At 46.2% G+C, this 13,595-nt stretch overlaps 1 protein-coding gene across 1 annotated transcript; it reads right to left on the minus strand.

Moving 5' to 3' along the window:
- Positions 1-5,958: 5,958 nt before the first annotated feature.
- Positions 5,959-13,153, minus strand: LOC135374216 (cathepsin B-like). The gene is made up of 6 exons (XM_064607221.1): positions 12,949-13,153; positions 11,721-11,836; positions 9,769-9,995; positions 8,075-8,191; positions 7,877-8,005; positions 5,959-6,054 (listed from the first exon to the last, which is right to left on the minus strand). The coding sequence occupies exons 1-6, from the start codon at positions 13,105-13,107 to the stop codon at positions 5,975-5,977; spliced, it is 828 nt and encodes a 275-aa protein (XP_064463291.1). The 5' UTR covers positions 13,108-13,153; the 3' UTR covers positions 5,959-5,974.
- Positions 13,154-13,595: the final 442 nt, after the last annotated feature.

The following is a 13,595-nucleotide window of genomic DNA, read 5'->3' on the forward strand; positions in this document are numbered from 1 at the left end:
TACGCGCAACTAATCTGTACAATTATCGTTTGGCAGTAGCCTACGCAGACGCAGTAAAATCCAACATTACAGCATTCTTAGCTCTGGTTAACTTGTCCACCTGTCATCCTCAGTATTCGCTAAGGCACCATTCTGCATATCACGTCGCACGTCCAAGGACTATCTATGACACTCAATTACTCTCACTCACCATGCCATCGCTTTTGAATCATTTGTTGCAGTTGAACGTCAGCCTTCATACCATCAGTTCACGCACCATTAAGCAGTATTTTCAGTAGCGTACGTTTTCCGTTTCCGTTTCATCCTCATCACACTTTGGTAATGGGCATGGCTGCCAGTATTGTTTGTTCACATTAAGAAAGAAAGAGTGCCTCTAAAAATGTCCGCATAACTTATGTCCGTCATGTTAGTTGTGCATATATTTGTAAATAGCTGTTATCGTTATTATTTGATATTGAAACGTATGTACATTGCTGCCCGGGGGTCAGGCCACTGTCAAGCTGTGAGCACAAAGCTTTTTGCCTGTACCCCCGCACCACTATGGTGAAATAAATAAATAAATAAAAACGGAAGCCATACACTGAGCTGCAGGGCATAATAAAACCGTCCATAAGCATCACTTTGGCTTTGGCAAGCATGGCTTTGCCTCCACAGGCATGACTTTGACATAATTGCTTTGTGCCGTGATAAAGGGTATTATGACTGTGTTTGCAGTACCATTTAAAACGTTTGCACCTATAGGGCTAGATTGCAGCCCCCTATTGCGTGCAGATATTCTGATGCCTGCAGAGCTGTAAGCTGTTCTTCCTGGTGAAAGAAAGCTTGAAGACTGCATAGGTTGTGGCTCACTGGCAAAGAGATACGGTTGGAGAAGGCATACTGGACATAAAGCACAGTGAGGCATGCTCGACCCAGGCCACAAGGAGGTACTATTACTTTGAGCCACCTGCTGTTAATACAGCAAGGACACCTATTTACACTGACAGAAAGACTGTGGGCTTTTTTTCAGTTGTGGTTGAAGGGCACACGAGATCATAATAAATTGTTTCCAAAAACTGTTACGTCGCATTCTGACATGATCTGAGCCAGTATGGTCAGCTGATGCTGTAAGATCTACAGAAAACACATGCCAGCAGATTCTGAACATGCTATAGGAGAGAGTATGCCCTTGAAATGATGAGATTTGTTCACTTTCCAGATTACTTCAGGATTGTGAAAACAATCATAAATGTTGACAAAGCTGTTATGAAGCAGCGACTGCAACTAATCTGTAGAACTGCGCAGAACAGTTGAATGCAAAATTTGTTCAGAGTGTGCTATAGCGTCATACAGATGGAATGAATGAGCTGACGAAACATTTTTCTTTCGTAAGAACAAATACACCTGTAGGTTCTCAAAATGGAAAAGTAGAGTATCGGTTTTTGCAGGAGACAGCCACAAAGGCATCTTTTTTTTCTTTTTTTTTTTTTGCTTCCTAGTTGGCCTCAACTAACGAACAAGCTGCAGTACATTATGGTGACAATTCAATATGTTACAGGAGAGCACTAGTTATACAAATAAGGAAAGATTTCTTTTGGACGACGTGTATGTGAATATACTATCTAAAAAAAAATGCAAATGCTTGATATCCTCAAACACTTGAATGAATATAGATCAGCTTGATATTTTTATGTGAAGCTAATTACAAGCAATCAGTTACAAGCATAAATAATCTGGGCCTCCTTCAAGAATGCTAATTTGCCGGAAATTTATCGTAAACTTTACCGAAAATGTGCTGCGTTCTTGAGTTCTCTCTACGTCACCAGATTTATACTCGTTCTACATGCCCTTTGGGATGGCAGACCCGTGCTTCCCCTCTAATAGCAGGCAAGGGAAGCGCACAAATGATGTATATGTAGATGTCAGAAGGAAGCTCGTAAGGAACAACTTCATATTTCGGCACAGTTTATTGTTAAAGAAAACAAAATGATGATTTACATTCGATATATGCATCGTCTAAAAAATGCACACAATTTTTTTCAGTGATAGTTAAGAGAGTCAAGCTACATCTCTGGCTGGGTTTGGCTGGAATAGCCCAGATTGACAGTTACACAAGCTGATGTATGTCAACATTGAAAATATAAAGGAAAAAAGGCAATTTAAAATGCCTCACTCAATTCACTACTTTTCATAGCTTACACCTTGACAGGTGTTTTTTTTTTTGTCCTAAAATGGTTTCATTGCCAAAATCCACGAGAATGACCGTCATCACATTAACAAGTTTCAACTGTATACCAAGTAATTGCAAACACGTGCGTACTTTTCTGCAATGAAGATGTGAATTACATCGTTGAGTTGCAGGTTTCAGTGCAAAATCACTGCTTGTGATGTCACTGCTGAGTGAGTACGGCACTGCTAGTGACGCAACATGTGATTCCAGTGTCTTTCACCCCACCCCATGTTATTTCATGATCAATTAGCATCAGAATCAATGAGCTTGCATGATGCACTTATGAAAGAAAATTTCATGTGTGCCGATAAACATACTGCAGTGCTAATTTACAATGTAGTTTGTGGCTGTGGTGCACACTCATATTCAGTATGCCATGTGAACTAGAGCAGCATTTTCTGCCATAAACATTAGATGAGCGAAGACCCCAAAAAATGTAAGCACTGTTTACGTGCATTTGACAACCTGCATTTTTATTACAGAGAGGCTCTCTTCGTAGCTAGAGGGGAAGGGTGCTGGCAATGTGGCGCATGTTCATAAGATGTAGAACCAGAGAGACAGAAAAAAATAGACAGCATATCATGATCTCAATCATGTCATCGTGTCCGTGTTTCTGTCTCCTGTTCTGCATTTGTTAATCTTTTTGTGTAGTTGCTGGATTTTAGCCCAACAGCAGGGGTCACCAATTAGAGAACATCCTGAACATGCAAGGCATACATTTCCTCATTCTCCGCATTCCTCATTCAAGTAACGTTGAAGAAGTAACCATGCGAAGAAACAACACAACAGTGAAGCTGGCTTCAGTACACTACAACATGTCACATGTAACAATATACAGTATGCCTCAGTGTTTCCCAAACCGTGTGTCAGGACCCCCATTGAGGGCCGATAGCCCAAACGGGAGCCAAGAGAAAGCAGATGAAGTGAGCGCAATATGCCACAAAACCAAGGAAACTATCTTTCTACGACTGTATTATATTGAAGTTGTTTTACAAAAATGCAGGTTCAGTTCAGCGCACAATCAGTCAGGAAACAAGCTAACTCGCAGCAATGCTTTCAATCAACTGTGTCGCACCATTCCTCACCGTATCGGACGAGACCTTGGACCTACATCAGACGCTACTTGCGCGCACTAGTATAACATTCATATTTCTTTATTTACTTATTTTGAGAACCCCAAGGGTCCGGAGGACATTACATGGGGGTGGGAACTAGAGCATAAGATACATTTACAGCAACTTGATAGAAACAAACAAGCTAGCAGAAAAGAACACCACAATTAGCAGTAAGTAAACAGGAAAATAAAGAAACGACGACAGTACAAACTTATATGAAAACAAGTATTAAAGCGTGAAACAGGGAGTTCGTTCACATATATTCACACATTTATTTATTTATTAATTTCGAGAGCACCAAGGGTCCGGAGGACATTACATGAGGGGTGGGAACTGGAGCGTAAGATACATTACAGCAACTTCACAGAAACAAACAAACAACCAAAAAAAAAGAACAACACAATTAGTAGTAAGTAAACAGGAAAATAAAGAAACGACGATGAGGAGAGAGAGGAGGATGACGATAACAAGTGAGTATGGCAGTTAAAAGCTATCTAAAAGTGTGAGCGATGAGGTGATCCAGGATGAGATATTTACATGGGGAGTTCGGTCATATTGGATAAAAGCGGAGCAATGCTTAACATCTACATCTGACTTAGTAACCCACACACGGTCAAAATTTGGATGGCATTATCAAACGGCACAAGAGGAGTGTCACCCAGTAGAAGGGCTGGGTGGAGTGGGACATGGTATCTGTAGAATGCGGTGAAATACTGTTGGCGTTGGTGTTCGAAGTGAGGGCGGGATGCCAGTACGTGCAAGACAGTCAAGCTGTCACCCCAGTGCGCGCAAGCTGGCGGATCCTGACCTCTGAGTAGGTGGTGATGCGTCAGCCATATGTGCCCAATCCTCAATCTCAGGTAAATAACTTCGGAGGATCTGTTCAGTCCAATGCAGCGGGAAAATGTGTGGCTGTGTGACGTGTAGCTTTAACACTGGCAGGATGTCTTGGTAGGGTAGTCCTAGATCTGACTCTTCTTGTGTCAACGCTCGTCGAGCCTCACGGTCGGCTCGTTCATTCCCCGGGATCCCAGTGTGGCTGGGGACCCAGCAGAGACAGATTGAAAAGCCTCGGGAACAAAGTTGAGTCGCAAGCGCTCGTACTCGCTTGACGAGGTGATTCTTGCTGTCAGAGCATGAAAGCAGCGCACGCACTTAGCCTAGCGAATCGGAGTAAATAACTGAATTTTGAAGGTCGTTTTGTTGAATGTGCCGCAGAGCCAGGAGAATCACGTAAAGCTCTGTGGTGAAAACTGTGGCGTTCGTGTTCAGGCGTGCCGTCATAATAGAATCACCTTCAAGGGCAACGGCCGCCACACCATTGCTTACTTTAGTCCCATCAGTGTAGATTGCATGGTGGTTCCCGAAGTTACGGTGAATCTCCAGGAATTCCTGGAGAATGACATTGTGTGCAGTGGATTGTTTGTCAAACTGTGTCATTTTTAAATTGGATTGTATTAGGTGTCTCTGCCAAGGGGCAGCATCGAGGACTGCCTGCTGCAGGGGAACGCCAAAGGGACTGAATCCCACACGGGAACTCGCCGACTGCACGCGAAGGGTAAACGAGGGTACAACAGAGGGCTTTGCAAGGAAGAGTCGCTCCAGAGCGGGGGTTCACACTACAGTCTACAACTGGGTCATCGCCCTGGCACCTGTACTTTGGCGCAGCCTTCACATGTTCAAATTGTCTCCGTCTCCCGAGCGACCATTCATTGCCCTCAACATACAAACTCTTCACAGGGGACGTCCGGCAAGTACCGATGGCGAGTCGGATGCCTTCGTGGTGGATGGGGTCCAACACCTTCAATGCCGAATGCCGCGCCGAGCCATACACAACACTCCCGTACTCAATTACCGATCGCACAACCGAGTCGTAGATCCGCAAGAGTGTGACTTTGTCGGCTCCCTACGATCGATGGGACAAAACTTTGAGTATTTTGGAGGATTTCAGGCACTTCTGTTTTATATAGTTTATGTGTTGCACGAAAGACAGCTTCTTGTCAAATACCACCCCCAGAAATTTTTGCTCATCACAAACTGGTAGTGTGTTGCCGCCGAGGAACAGCGAGGGCTCAGCAAATGTGCCTCGCCTCCGCGTAAAAACAACAGACGCTGTCTTTTGCGCGGAAAACCGTTGAAAATGAAACGGGCAACCCGATTCTGGATGGCCTCTATGGCGTCGCAGAGATACTTTTGGGGAGGGTCCCAAATATGCGAAGCCCCATGTATTTGCTATGGGAGAAACCTTTGGATTATTGGTTAATAACTACTACACCGATTTTGATGAAATCACTCTTGTTCGATAGATCTTGGAAAGCCTGTGGGGAAATGGAAGAGAAACTGCGTGTTTATGCAGTGCTTTTCTTTTTCTTTTTTTTTCAAAGACGTTTATGAAAAATTGGAAAAATCACACATCCCATCTGCGAAGCGTCCAGTTCGCAGTTAATGATAAGCAGACGAAAAGTTTGGTCTATTTCGCCCTCGGGAACCTTTCTCGAATATTTTCGCACCAGTATTACGTCTATCCACGGCTGTGTTCGTTGACCCCACATTCATTCACTCGTACACATGCTTGCGTCGTGATGACGCGTGCTTAATGTTAGCACCATGCCATGATTCTTCATGATACAGACAACCATACACAAGTGGTTTATTCATTCTGTGGAATTCCAGCACTGATGAATCGTTCAATTCCGCATTCATCGGAGCCTCGCAGGATCTTGAAGTAGCCTGAAATAGAAAATGGAATAAAAACGCTTTCATCCCATGGCCACTGGGTACAGGCTACGTCGCACCGAACTAGAACTTATATAGCCAGCAGATTTGAGACTGTCACTGTGGAGCGTATACGTAAGGGGAGACTTCACATTATAGTTAACTGCTTAACAAAGTTTTTACACTAGGTAAGTGAAGTAAGAGCTCCTATCTGCAGGTATTTAGTAACGTTTGTAATAGGTACTGTGCCTCTGCGCTTCGTAATCCTATTTACAATTCATTGGTCAATACTTCTCCTCCATAACGTGTGCAGCGTTAATACAAAAACACACTTTTTTTTTCGGATATGGTTCTGCCATACAGGTACCTATATCGATTGTTACGTCATTTGAAGAACTGTAGCATGCAATCAGACGCCAACGCGGAGGTACACAACGTTCTACTCTACACTATTAAAAATTAACTTCACACATGGCACGCTCCTAGCCAACCATCATTTACGAACATTGCTGGGCGTCCTCACTCGTGAGGACGCTCATGAAGACGCCTCACCCTCACCTCACGACGATGAAGTGAGGATGAGTGAGGCCAAGCCACGCTGAATGTCCCTCACGAGGACAGTCGTGAGGCATTGTCCATCATGAGGCCCACCGTGAGGGCGCTCATGAGGCCAGTTGTCGTGAGGCCATTAATACGTGAGGGTACAACGTATTCCGTGAGGAGCCTCACAGATGTAGCCGTGAGGCCCTTCGTGATGGACTTCACGGATGTGCTGATGGGTTCGGGCTCCTCTTTGCTGATGCCAAACACTAACGTTAAACCTCACTGTGACAGCAACAACTGTTACCAAATTTATCCAACCACAGCACGTAAACCTATTAACCGCTTAATGCGGCGCAATATCATTAGCACCAACTAGCGACACAGTAGTTGAACGCCGACGTCTCATGTGAACATGACGTAAAGTCCTTCTGAGGCACATGTGCCTCCTAGTGACTTGAAGACACGGCAGGCCATGATGGCATTCACGAGACGAGGGCTGTGAGAATGAGCTGTCGTGAGGCCATGAGGGTCCTCATGAGGTGAAGGTACTCGTGAGGCCATGTGGGTCCTCATTAGGCGAAAGTACGTGAGGCGCCGTGAGGACATGCGGGCCCTCGTGAGGTGAGGACACGTGAGGATGAGCACCCTCACGAGGTGAAGATACGTGAGGCCATGCAGGTTGTGAATAGCCTCATTATGTGAACGCATGTGAGGATGAGGATGGTGAGGCCTCTCGGGATCCCGATGCGCTGAGGTGATGTTTGTGAGGGCAAAATTTAAAATTGAATGCGAGGGTGAGGGCGAATGAGGTTTAGATACTGCTGCGGAAAAGTTGGTGAGAGTAAGTGAGGCCAATAAAGTCTGTGCTTCGTGAGGTGAGGATGAGTGAGGCCGTAGGAAAATGCCCACCTATCATCCGGAATGACAACGTTCTCGTCTCTTATTTGTTGAAAACGCGAAGCGGTGCCTATTTTGTAGCCATAATGCTGTACATAATAGGCTCTTCCTCCTGTTAACGTTGTCATTGGAGGTAATGGTTGGCAAGCAGCGTGCTATAGGTGGTGAAGATACGCACCGATCAGATCCATCTGTACAAAGGATGTCAAATCGCCGTTTGGAGCCGACACAGTCAGCAGGCTAGCTTGGTAGAGTTTATTTTTAGCTAGAGTATTGGTACGTACTTGTGTATTTCACAATTTAAACTTCCTCTATCTTTTCTCTTTGCGCTTGGGAGAAGTCCTTCGATGTACTTGTGTGTATATTTCAAGTTTCAAAATTTCATTTCCACACCTACCGTTCTCTCCCCAGTCGGTGTTCCACGAGTTGGCCGCCAGCCAGTAGGGCACACCCTTTTCTGTGCCCCATCCCAGGATTTTAACTGAATGGGCGCGAGAGGATGGGCCACTGGTGTGTTTGTACACACCTGCAAAAAATGATTTTTACAAGTGCTAAAAACCTTTCACCGTCGACAGAAGAGTAGGGGACAGCATACCGGATTTGTAGTGCCAGAAATCTTCATAGACCTCGAAGACAGCTACCACTGGACCGTTTTTGTAGATCTCTGCCTTAACCTGGTCTTGGTCTGGTCCAACGGAGTAAGGTGCTTGACCTGGGGGAAGTACAAATGATCTGAAGACACCACCTGAGGAAAGATCACTCTTACATAGCTTCCGACCCAGTTTGTGGAAACTTGTCTTAGGCTATGCAGAACACCGGGATGAGCAAATAGGATAACCTTAGAAGGACGACTTCTGATTGGTTTCTCTTCCCTACGGTCTGAAGTAGTCCAGCCATCTTCTCTACAGCATATTGCGCGCAACCGACCGCGTGGATAACCGATTTGAGAACTTTTCATGGTGTGTCTCACAACAGCAGTCACACTTTGTCTCACATTTACTGATGAGTAGCAAACGTTGCGACAGCAGAACGTTTGACGAAACAACTTCGCGACAGATGCGTACGTCGACTGCATGGTGAAGCTTCGCAAAATGAACGACAGATGGCGCTTGCGGGATGGAATAGTTTTGGGAACCTCGAAGGAACATACCATTGCGCATCCCTTTGCGCCTCTCCGCGACCAGCCGTGACAAAAATATGTAAACCGAAACCAATCAACTACTGCAACAAATAACCCGCTTCAGTGTCCGATTTTTCTCTAAAAGGCGTCCACCGCAGGTCTCGTAAGGGGTAGTAAGTCGGTTCGCGAATTATTTATCCCGGGGATTTAATTGACGCACCCTGTGGAATCACCAGAATGCATCCGCCATCACGGCATGTGTCTCCGCCAGTGCGACGGTCAAGTGCTTACGATGACCAACGGTAATGACTGGAGGTGAGTGCGGGTAAGCAAACTTGGATCCGCACCCGCAATAATTTTATTTGGGCGACCCTCACGCGCAGTGCTGTCTTTATACGCGCATACCCGCATTGGGACCCGCAGAGGTGAGTGTTCTTCGTCCACTTTACAGCTGTTTCTATTTTAAACAATGGAAATTCTCAGTGTTTACTACGTGTCTCGGGCTGCTTCAATCGTATGCCAATAAAACTGCAAATCAACATATATAATAATAATAATTGGGTGTTTACGTCGCGAGACAACTGAGATCATGAGCGACGCCACAGCGGTCGGTCTGTGGATTGCTTTTGCCCACCTGAGGGTTCTTTAACGTGCAATGAAAGCTCATCACACGGCACCCCGTATTTAACGTCCCTCGCGGAAGACGGCGTGTCTAAGCAACTTGTACCCTGCCACCAAGTTGCTGGCGTCCTCGGCCGGGTTCGAACCCGCGAAAAATCAACATAGAGCCATATATGTGTGCATTAATAATCGAACTCGCCCGCCAGCACTTGCCTGCTGCAGTCTGGCACATGGATTTACGGCATAGGGTACTGCTGAGCTCGCGTGTGACACAGAGGGATCACTTAGTTGGCCATGGAGTGAGATTAATGCGGGCATACCCGGTCGCATTGCGGGTACACCCGCATTTTACCCGCTACCCGCAACGACCGCGAATTGCTATACGCAAATCGTGACGATGTGCGGGTAACAGCGGGTACCCGCGGGTATACCCGCACCCGCGCTCAGCTCTGGGTAGTAATGACAGAGGATACACAATGCGCCTAGTGTGATTCGCTTTGCTTTTATCTTTTAACACATCAATTCTTTGTTTGTGTTGTGAAGCATACCATAATGTTTGTCCTCTTTGAAGGTCTTCTCGTACCCATCGCGGCATTTCTCTTGGCACGTCGGAGTCGGGATCGTTGTACAAGGTGCTCGCTTGCCCTTCATATGGTGTTCGCAGGGAGGGATTGAGTAGGGCACGCAGCCGTCCTTGGTGCCAAAGGGACCGCCAGTCACAATGCCTTCCTCGTTCCAGTATATCCAGGAGAAACTAGGTATCCCGCCATCGCACCTGGGAAGGTAGTGTAAAACTCGGGTGGGTTCGTATGTCTACTAGACATTACGAGTCAATGGACCTTTTTCGCAATGAATTACGCGCATGCGCATGACCCTGAGGCGCCGGAGAGGGTTATCCGCGTCTTCATTAGATGGTGCAGTATGAGGAAGACAGAAGTGGGGACCGGTGGGGAGACCGTACGAATACGGCGCGAAATCAAAGTCCCACTCATGACTGGTTTTGGACCTTTGTACTATACCAACGTGGATATGTTTTGACGCGCTCCGAGCGTGGTTCGTTGGACCGCTAGGATACGACGCGTATGTGAAAAAGGTCCATTAAAAACCCGGTGCAACAGGCGACTCGTCGTCGTCTCTTTGTATCAGCGCATGTTTTCGCCATCCCCTGCTGCACTGGGATTTTTAATTGCAGTTACTTTCATCACCTTTAATGACGGTATAGACACGGAAGTACATGATACGCTTGGCCTAGCCTTGGCTTCTAGTAATTATGCACGTTCAAGTATCGTTGTTATGCGTATGGCTGACGGCAAACAGCGGTTGAAGCAGGCGGGAGATCACACCTCGCTCCCGTTGTTCCGCTTTCCAAGCACAAATTTACACATTTTTTGCATAATTTCTGGGGGTAGTTTATTAACTTCTGAGGTCCCTGCTTTATTTTCCGCCGACTTGACCGGAAAACTAATACATTACTGGAGTATTAAATTGCCGGAATCCCCACGGTTTTAAATCCTCGCACCGAGAGACGTATCACTGCAAGAAGAAAAGGTAGAATTTTCTACCCATCTTTGTAGAGCTGTATTGCAACCTCACTTCTATTCACACCAATTCTACGTTTTGCGTACAACTGCAGAGTAGAAACAAACTATAGAGTAGAAACTGTCGTCCTACCAGCTTGGGTAGGAAATTCTACCCTTTTTTAAATAAGAGCAAACTTGAGAGTGAGGAAGAAGGGAAAGGGACGTCTCCGCTTACACCCGCGGACGAGAAGGCACGCGTGGATTGGCCCAAAGTGGTAGAAGTACTGTCGTTTTACCAGCTTGGGTAGGAATTTCTACCTTTTTTTTTTCTTAGAGTGTACGCATGACGTCAGAGTGACGACATTCAGACGACACGTGGGCGTTTCCAACAAGGTTTCCGCAAAACATACGCGAAACAGTGACACACGGGTGTCGCAACGTTACCTCGAAAAATCTAAACTACATTCGTACACACGAGACACACTTAGAAGTATAAGAGTGCGCACGTAAGAGTGCAGGAGCACTGCTGTGGTGCACTTGCATGTCTGTGGTGCGCTCACTGCTTATTATTTCGGCTTCGCTGCCGGTAAACGGGAAATTAATCTTCACGAAGTGCGGTTGATCAAACACGCCGGAACTTCGCAAATAATACGCGACAACTATAGCCATGTCATTTCGGACAACACGGTTACGCCTGCTAGAAGTAATCCTAACGGATCCGTACGTCCGATTGATATCTGAGGGATATCCATATCACGTACAAAAGACATTATTCGTACATCCAGAGGATATTCGGTGTTGCTGGGGGTACGAGCAGCGTTTACGACTGCTTCGCCTTCAACGTATCGAGACTCAACATCGCACATTTGAGAAATCTGAAGATCGAAACCAAGCGATAATCTGGACACGTCTGCCATGTTGGAGTTTAGATGCGCCACCTACAGGTTATGCAAAGTTCGAGCAAATCTCTGGCAACATACCCATGGCCGCACCATATGCAGCAGGCCAAAATATCTTCCGCTGAAATGTTCACTTGGATCTCCCCGTGGCTGTGAATGCAGACACGGTCTGATATGGCTTCCGCTGGTGCGAGCGCCTTTGAGCGAGAAAGGAACTCTCATCAGACAGCATTCCGTAACCATGTATTCACACGTGCGACATTCCCCCAGAAGCAGAAGATGCGAAAAGCGTCACGTGAGCGCGAGCGCTGAACGTCGTGTCTTGACGTACACTGCAAACTTTTGGGAATATGGTGCTACACCGCCACAAGATATTCTGTAGCAGACAACAGAAAAACACGCTGACGGTGTCTGCTAATGCGCAGTACGCCACACGTACAGGTCCCGACAAAAGTTTACGGAACACGCGAGCGGTGTATTTTCTCCTCGGTACGACACCCCTGGCGGCAAGAGGAAGCTGGCGAAATCAGGCCAGTTCACTGCCTCAGAGGGGTGGACGACTGCGCTCTTAGCGACACACCGCGGTAGTTTCGGTATGAGTACTGTTGTATGTGCCCGCGAAGACAGTTGGATTTAACTGTTGTGCTCGTCAGCAACTCGTGACACACGTCAGTTGTTTATCAATCAATCAATTATCGATGTCAGCGTCAATTGTTTATCAGCTCGTCACGCGTCGTCCATAATAAAGCAACTGTTTACAAGATACCTTTCTTTCTCTTGTCTACATATCATGGCTTTCCAATAAAAGCAATACACCGTAAAGTGTTTCCACTATGATTCATCCTTGTTATCACGATGATAGCGGCGAGCTCCCTGTCTCAACAATCGTTGAATCACGTGTTGTTGGCGAGCACAACAGCAAAATCCAACTCACTTTGCGGGCACATACAACAGTAACCATACCGAAACTACCGCTGTGTGTCGCTAAGAGCGTAGTCGTCCACCCCTCTGAGGCAGTGAACTGGCCTGATTTCGCCAGCTTCCGCTTCCCCCCAGGGCGTCGTACCGAGGAGAAAATACACCGCTCGCGTGTTCCGTAAACTTTTGGCGGGACCTGTACATACCCAGCAGGATCCACTACTTCGGCTCTGTAAGCGGTGTTTTCGCTTTTTCTTCCACTAGAATATTCCATGAGGATGTCGCTCGTGTGAATATATGGTAAATGAAATAAAACACCCCGTGAAAGAGAAGAAACCACTCTTTAGTTTCTCTTTATTTGTGAAGAAAAGAAGAAAGGCGCGTTACATACCCAGTCAGATGCACAAGAACCTTGGTCCCTGATGTCTCCGATGGAATGACAGTGACTCCATTTCTGGCGGGCGTCGAAGCTATCGGGAAGATCATCTGGGTCGACGTCGTGCTCGATTGTCGGCAGCCGGTGCATGAACGACATCGGGTGGACGCCCATCAGACCTCGGAGATATTCCAGACTGATGGACTTGTCGAAATTGCGACCAGCCTATACGATACAAAGTGAAACAAACGAATAAGAACAACAGAACCTACGTAGTGAAGCCCCCTCAAGCGCCTGCTGTTCACTGTGGTTTCGTTGAAAGATTAGGAGGTATTATGAAGCCTGGAATGGTGGTGATATTTCATTTCATTTCATTTATTTTTCCATACAGAAGATGGACGGAGGCGAGGCAAAAAAGCTTAGGGAAGCTTGAGGGGAGCCTCGTCCCCGGATTACAGAAGCAGCACCTGAACAGAACCGGAGACAAGCCATGTTGGTTTTTGGCTAATAGAAGATTAGGGTAAAAAAGGAACAATACATTTTGTACAAAAGCGGAGAAAAAGACATGGAAACAAAACTCAAGTAGAACACACCAAAAAAGCAAAAGAGAACACAATATTAATCCACGGCAATGACTGTTGTATACTCAAAAATTGAGACAA

This window comes from Ornithodoros turicata, chromosome 1 (assembly GCF_037126465.1).
Source record: "Ornithodoros turicata isolate Travis chromosome 1, ASM3712646v1, whole genome shotgun sequence".
NCBI classification, from domain to species: Eukaryota; Metazoa; Arthropoda; class Arachnida; order Ixodida; family Argasidae; genus Ornithodoros; species Ornithodoros turicata.

Bases quoted from the DNA above. Each gene is read 5' to 3' on its own strand.
- LOC135374216 (XM_064607221.1), bottom strand. From the start codon at position 13,107: ATGGGCGTCCACCCGATGTCGTTCATGCACCGGCTGCCGACAATCGAG. The intron at 11,837-12,948 runs GTATGTAACGCG...TCTCGCTCAAAG, and splicing joins GTTCTTGTGCATCTGACTGG to GCGCTCGCACCAGCGGAAGC. The intron at 6,055-7,876 runs GTAGGTGTGGAA...TTTCTATTTCAG, and splicing joins CACCGACTGGGGAGAGAACG to GCTACTTCAAGATCCTGCGA.